Raw genomic sequence first — 7,154 nt, 5'->3', positions numbered from 1 at the left:
TTAAACCTTACCCTCTGTAGTCCATGCCTTAAACCTTACCCTCTGTAGTCCATGCCTTAAACCGAACCCTCTGTAGTCCATGCCTTAAACCGAACCCTCTGTAGTCCATGCCTTAAACCTTACCCTCTGTAGTCCATGCCTTAAACCGAACCCTCTGTAGTCCATGCCTTAAACCGAACCCTCTGTAGTTCATGCCTTAAACCTTACCCTCTGTAGTCCATGCCTTAAACCGAACCCTCTGTAGTCCATGCCTTAAACCGAACCCTCTGTAGTCCATGCCTTAAACCGAACCCTCTGTAGTCCATGCCTTAAACCTTACCCTCTGTAGTCCATGCCTTAAACCGAACCCTCTGTAGTCCATGCCTTAAACTGAACCCTCTGTAGTCCATGCCTTAAACCTTACCCTCTGTAGTCCATGCCTTAAACCGAACCCTCTGTAGTCCATGCCTTAAACCTAACCTATTCAATCATAGTCAATATATGGATCATCATTGGTTGTGTGCATAGTAACATCACATATATTTATAACACTCCAATACAAGAATCAAATCAAAAAGCCCTCTTGATAAGAATATGTTTATTTATTAAAATTTCTAAGCACACATACATAACTAACAAATAAAAGCATACAAATTTACTTCTCTGCTGTGAGAAAAAAAGTTCTAAAATTTAAAAATGCAAATATGGCACCAAAGGGAAAAACTCACACTCTTGTATACATAACTTTCATTTTTCTAATAATTTATTTATTATCAAAGCCATGATGTCAATTGTAATAGAAATACAACAGACCAGCTGCAAAGGTTCATGTATAAAATATCCCTCAAACCAAGCCCTGCATGTTGGAACATACAACAGAGTACTTTAATTTACAAAATACCCCAACAACACATTTAATTATGACACATGATAAGCCATCTTGCTTGCGTTTTCTGTACTTTGATTTGTAAGAAGCAATCTAAAATTAGCTTGTTAATCAAATAAACAGACAAGATTAACAGCTCGTAAAGACTTGTTTGCATGCAAAAGTGATAACAAGAGCACCGCCTTGCGGGTGCAGACAGCTCATCTATTTTCTTTTTAAAGGTGAAGGGACTCTCATTTTCAATCACAAAGGAGGGAGGGGTGGAGTGAAGAGGGGTGTATAGTGTGGGGTTGTGGACATTTATTACATTATCTTCCAAAAAAGCGAAAAAAAAAAATAATTAAAAATAAATCAGGGGGGGGGGGGAGTTTTTGGGTGCGATGGTTGGACGGTATTTCAAACATAACTGTTTAAAAAAAAAAATTGGGGGGGGGGTGGGGTATAGTGTGAGGGTGTGGAGGTCTTTTGTGAGATGATCTTAAAAAAAAAAAAAAATTAGGGGGGGGGAGGGCACGGGGGATGGTTTGGGTGGAGTCTATTGTGGTATGTCAGGTAAGAGTAGTTTTGTCAAAGTATCAATCAAATCTAATCATAAATAAAGAAGTTATGGCAATTTTAGCAAAATTTAATAATTTGACCTTGAGAGTCAAGGTCATTCAAAGGTCAAGGTAAAATTCAACTTGCCAGGTACAGTAACCTCATGATAGCATGAAAGTATTTGAAGTTTGAAAGCAATAGCCTTGATACTTAAGAAGTAAAGTGGATCGAAACACAAAATTTAACCATATATTCAAAGTTACTAAGTCAAAAAAGGGCCATAATTCCGTAACAATGACAACAAGAGTTATGCAACTTGTCCTTTTACTGTACCCTTATGATAGTTTGTGAGTGTTCCAAGTATGAAAGCAATGTCTATGATACTTTAGGGGTAAAGTGGACCAAAACACAAATCTTAACCAAATTTTCAATTTTCTAAGTAAAAAGGGCCCATAATTCCGTCCAAATGCCAGTCAGAGTTACATAACTTTGCCTGCACGGTCCCCTTATGATAGTTAATAAGTGTTGCAAGTATGAAAGCAATAGCTTTGATACTGTAGGAATAAAGTGGACCTAAACACAAAACTTAACCAAATTTTCAATTTTCTAAGTATAAAAAGGGCACATAATTCTGTCAAAATGCCAGTCAGAGTTACATTACTTTGCCTGCACAGTCCCCTTATGATAGTTAGTAAGTGTTGCAAGTATGAAAGCAATAGCTTTGATACTTAAGGAATAAAATGGACCTAAACACAAAACTTAACCAAAATTTTCAATTTTCTAAGTATAAAAAGGGCACATAATTCTGTCAAAATGCACGCCAGAGTTATCTTACTTTGCCTGCCCAGTCCCCTCATGATAGTAAGTAAGTGTACCAAGTTTGAATGCAATAGCATTGATACTTTCTGAGAAAAGTGGACCTAAACGCAAAACTTAACCAAAATTTTCAATTTTCTAAGTATAAAAAGGGCACATAATTCTGTCAAAATGCACACCAGAGTTATCTTACTTTGCCTGCCCAGTCCCCTCATGATAGTTAGTAAGTGTACCAAGTTTGAATGCAATAGCATTGATACTTTCTGAGAAAAGTGGACCTAAACGCAAAACTTAACCGGACGCCGACGCCAACCCCGACGCCAATGCCAAGGTGATGAAAATAGCTCATAATTTTTTTTCAAAAAATAGATGAGCTGAAAATGAGTTGTTAGACGTGTTAAAGGGTTCTTAAAACACTATCAGATATGCAGTGAGCGGCAAAAGTCTGGTTTTCATACTATTTTATACACTTCTTTTTACCTGAAAAATTATGTTTTCCTTAAAACATAGTAGAAAACCCATTAAGATACATAATGATATATATATATCACGTTTTCCAGCTAAAACAAATGCAATCAATAAAATAACACACCTACATAGTGATTTTCTATAAAAGTGGGCCCAGAAGACCCAGTTCCTGATTTTCATTAAGGTAAGTGGAATCAATTCTATTTTCATAGGGTCTTATTATGAAACAGCCAACTTTTAAAGCAATTATCCTGCCTTTTCTTTTTTTCAGATTGTTGAAGTACAGAATAACAGAAAGATGAACATGTCTTCTGACGAAAAATTGGAATAAAAAAGATATGTCATGCAATTTCTTAGAAAATCCTATTCCCCAAAATGCAAGCACCGCAGAAAAGGTTTTGGACGTCAGATTTTGACACAGTACAGTGTCGCCGTAAACAAGAGGACCTCAAAGGCTCAAAGTCGCTCACCTGAGATACAAGAAACCGTCGGAGACGGGTGATGCTCCCCAAATTTTTTTGGTCACAATATTGCACTATATATTCAGATAAAAGGAAATGGCTTGAGGACACAGTAGTTGGAGGGACAAGAATTTTTTTATAGAAAATTTCAAAGGGCATAACTCTGTGAAAAATCATCCGAACAGAACCCGCTGATAATATGCATATCTCCTCTTGGTAGTGAAGCTTCCCATAAAGTTTCATTGAATTCTGGTCATTAGTTGCTGAGAAAAAGCCCGGACAAAAATGTGCACGGACGGACAGACAGGCACACACACGGACAGAAAGACAAGGCGGCAACTATATGCTCCCCCCAAAATAAATTTTTGGGGAGCATAATAAAGGAATTGACCTGTTCTTCGCAGCGCAAGATATCAATAGAACAAATGTTCTGACCAAAGTTCATGAAGATTGAACTATAACAGTGACTTTTAGAGTGTTAACAGGGTTTTACTTTTGCCATATAAGAAAAATGCCCAGCCCCGTGGCAGCCGCGTTTTTCAATCATCCAAAACCTTTTTCAAACTTGTTCAAGATATCATGAAAACAAATATTCTGAACAAGTTTCATGATGATCGGACAATAAATGTGGCCTCTAGAGTGTTAACAAAACAAGGTTTTATTATAGCCATATAAGGAAAAAAGCCCCGCCCCCTGTTGGGCATGTTTTTCAACAAACCAGAACCATTTTCAAATTCATCCAACATATCATTGGGACAAATCTTCAGACCAAGTTTCATGAAGATCGGACAATAAATATGGCCTCTAGAGTGTTAACAAAACAAGGTTTTACTATTGTTGTATAAGGAAAAATCCCATGTCCCCTGGCGGTTGTATTTTTCAACAGACCACAACCATTTTTGACCTCATTCAAGATATCATTAAAACAAATCTTCTGACCATGTTTCATGAAGATCGGAATATAAATGTAGCCTCTAGAGAAATAACAAGGTGAATGTCGACTATGCACGACAGACAAAAGGTGATCACAAAAGCTGTGCTCAGGTGAGTTAAAAACGCATCTCTCAACTTAGTTCCCAATAAAATGCACCAAAATGTTTCAGACACACAAACCATGCCGGAAACAACCATAAAAGGCATGGATGTGATCACTAATGGTTTTAAAACCAGCAGAGAAAAAGGAAATACATGTAAAAATAGGCAGTATTTTCACAATTATTTAGTGGAATAAATCTTGATTTAGACATCAATCTCTTTAATACATTGAGTGATGTAAGATTTAAACAACTACATGAAGGCAAATCTAACCTTAGATTTCAAGAAATTAATCAATCCTCAACGTTTGACACAGGATACTGGTATTTAAATGTGCAAGTAAAACAACTGATTTGTGCTATCGCTATAATGGGAGTCACATGACTAGAAAAACTGAAAATCTATTTTCAGGTGAAATGACTAATAGTCTTCTACATATAAAACTGTCTATTGTCGTCAAATTAATTAATTGATTAAAACAACCATTTACAGGTATACATCAAGGGTCAAGTATAAAACACGTGTATCTCTTTTATATACATATGGAATATTACATGACCGTCTTGTTTGAAAGGGTTGTATCACACGAGTTGATTGTGTGACATATTTCAAGAGCCCGCAGGGAAAATGAAATTCAATTTCACACTATAAACAAGTGCAATACAAACCATTGGAATAACTCGAACATAAAATATTTATTATATTCTTTTTTATCATGAAAAACATCAGAACCAGTCCTGAATCCAACACATGATTTATGCCATGAGGATATCATTATGTTGTGTACATTAATGATGGTATTCATACCTACATTTTTCCAAGCGGTTAATACAGAAATGGAATTCACACTTTGAGCTACGGTTTTATGTTTTGGTCCTCAGTATTTGATACCAAATATACACCAACATTTCTGTCAAAATACCTGTAGGAATATAATATAACCATATGCAACTTTCTGCATCAAATACCACTAAATTATGGGTCACAAACCAACTATTTGTCTAACTTGTGTCAAATTGGAGAAACATGTTTCAGACAGCTGTACTTAAAATGATTGCTTGCGATAATTATTATTGCATTGATGAGAATTATTCACAAAACATCACCTTTTTGTGCTCTGAATCTGTTTATTCCATCTTTTAATTGTCCCCAAAGAAAGACATGTACGCAAGTAGAGCTTGTTGTAAAATGATTGGAACCTGTCCCTGAAAGGAACCCTAAATATTAACCATACGAGCACTTGGGACCACCAACACAGTATTTAACTTTGATGTAAACCCTGCAGTTTCACGCTCAATCAGTGCCTATCAATCATTCTGATGATACAACCTATGTACATGTACCAATACAAAAAGTTTGTGCATGTAAACTACTAAAATGGTCACTAAAAGAATGACACTAGTGTTTCTGTGGGGGGTCGTCTCCAAAGTTCATCCTGATCTGTTCTAGGAACATGAATGTTAGCACTGTATGAGGCCCCAGTCGTACAAACGCTGGCATGAAGCCCTGAAAGACAGCCTCTCATATTGAATAACATACTTACCATGGGTCTTACATTTTGGTAGACTAGTTTCATAATACTACCACTGTTACTATTTTTAGATAGCAGCCAACGCATGGAATTTCAGAACGAGACTTAATGTGTTACGTTCAATTCCTTTATTATACAAATGGAAGGGAAAATTGATGAATGTAGACCAGTTGATTGTTATTGTTTACATTCTGGATTTTCATGTGCAATGACACTGACAATAATATCAGACATATGCATATAGGAATGTGTTTAGTCGATAAAATTCTAAAATAAACATCATAACACCTTAATAATAATCAACAACACAATATTAAGAATAATAAGAGTATATTTATAAATTTTATATCATTTTTATAAGGATAATCATAATGGTGGTCTGAAGACTAAACAAAGATAATTGCTCATTACTTAGATATAAATTAGCCATATAATACAATACATAGTATTATAATACTATACTTCTCAAATGAATGGGTGTGTTGATATTGAATGTGAAAGAGGTGTGTTAAATCAACCATTAGACAAAGCAATAGGCAAGGCAAATTCCATGACAATATTAAAATTTTATGTTAATTGTTTTTACATTTAATACATTTTCTTTCACAGTGGATGACAATATTGAAAAATTCTTATATACAAGTGAAAAAAACAACAGACGTGTTGTAAATTGAACTGTCTATGCATGTATGGAATTGTCACCATAGCAACCACAAATGTTTGACAAAAAACTGAAATAACCAACTATTTTCCCACATTGCACTCTATCCATATACCAAAATTTATCAGCCTAGCTTTTTACTTTTTGAGTTATCGCAGATTCAATATTTCAGTTTTCAATTATTTCTGTGATCATGACAACCACAAAATCTGTCTCAGAAAAAAAAGAAATAATGTTCATATTTCCCATGCAGCCTTTATCCAGAATGCCAAGTTTTATCAACCTTGCTTAGGTACTTTTGAGCTATTGCAGGATCCAGATTGGACAAACACACGGAAAATGGATGAACCAGGGATAACTTATAGTCCCGTCTTTTAACACATGTTGATGACTAATGCATACACGCCAACAACACCATCATTATCATAATCATTGTCATCAGCATCAGCATCAGAATTTGTTTTCAGCATGAGGATCACATGAGCTATAACAGGAGCTGTGTTCGTGAAACACAATGCCCCCTACTGCGCTGCTTTGAAGCCATATCTTTTACCTTTGACCTTGAAGGATGACCTTGTTCTTTCACAACTCAAAATGTGCAGCTCCATGAAATACGCATGCATGCCAAATATGGAGTTGCTATCTTCAATGTTGCAAAATTTGACCTTTGACCTTTAAGGATGACCTTGACCTTTCACCACTCAAAATGTGCAGCTCCATCAGATATGCCTGAATGCCAAATATCAAATTACTATCCTCAATATTGCAAAATTTGACCTT

The 7,154-nt window shown here is 35.7% G+C and overlaps 2 protein-coding genes across 9 annotated transcripts in view; one reads left to right on the top strand and one right to left on the bottom strand.

Moving 5' to 3' along the window:
* LOC127866769 (kelch-like protein 21) overlaps nt 1–7,154 on the top strand; it is a 141,268-nt gene that overhangs the window by 32,646 nt on the left and 101,468 nt on the right. The window lies entirely within an intron of this gene.
* Nucleotides 1–7,154, bottom strand: part of LOC127866779 (mitochondrial dicarboxylate carrier-like) — a 157,059-nt gene that overhangs the window by 130,862 nt on the left and 19,043 nt on the right. The window contains exons 8-9 of one of the 4 annotated variants that reach the window (XR_008043102.1): nt 2,497–5,688; nt 563–2,322 (exon numbers count right to left, since the gene is read on the bottom strand). Coding sequence is in view for 1 of the 4 variants with exons in the window: in XM_052407584.1 (XP_052263544.1) it covers nt 5,581–5,688 (108 nt within the window). In the remaining 3 variants the exon portion in view is untranslated. Of the gene's footprint in view, nt 1–562; nt 5,689–7,154 lie in introns of those variants that run through there. The other 3 variants (XR_008043101.1, XR_008043100.1, XM_052407584.1) reach the window with 3 other exon arrangements.

Source organism: Dreissena polymorpha, chromosome 2, assembly GCF_020536995.1.
Source record: "Dreissena polymorpha isolate Duluth1 chromosome 2, UMN_Dpol_1.0, whole genome shotgun sequence".
NCBI classification, from domain to species: Eukaryota; Metazoa; Mollusca; class Bivalvia; order Myida; family Dreissenidae; genus Dreissena; species Dreissena polymorpha.
The sequence above is the reverse complement of the archived record's forward strand: the minus strand, read 5'-3'. Positions and strand labels throughout refer to the sequence as shown.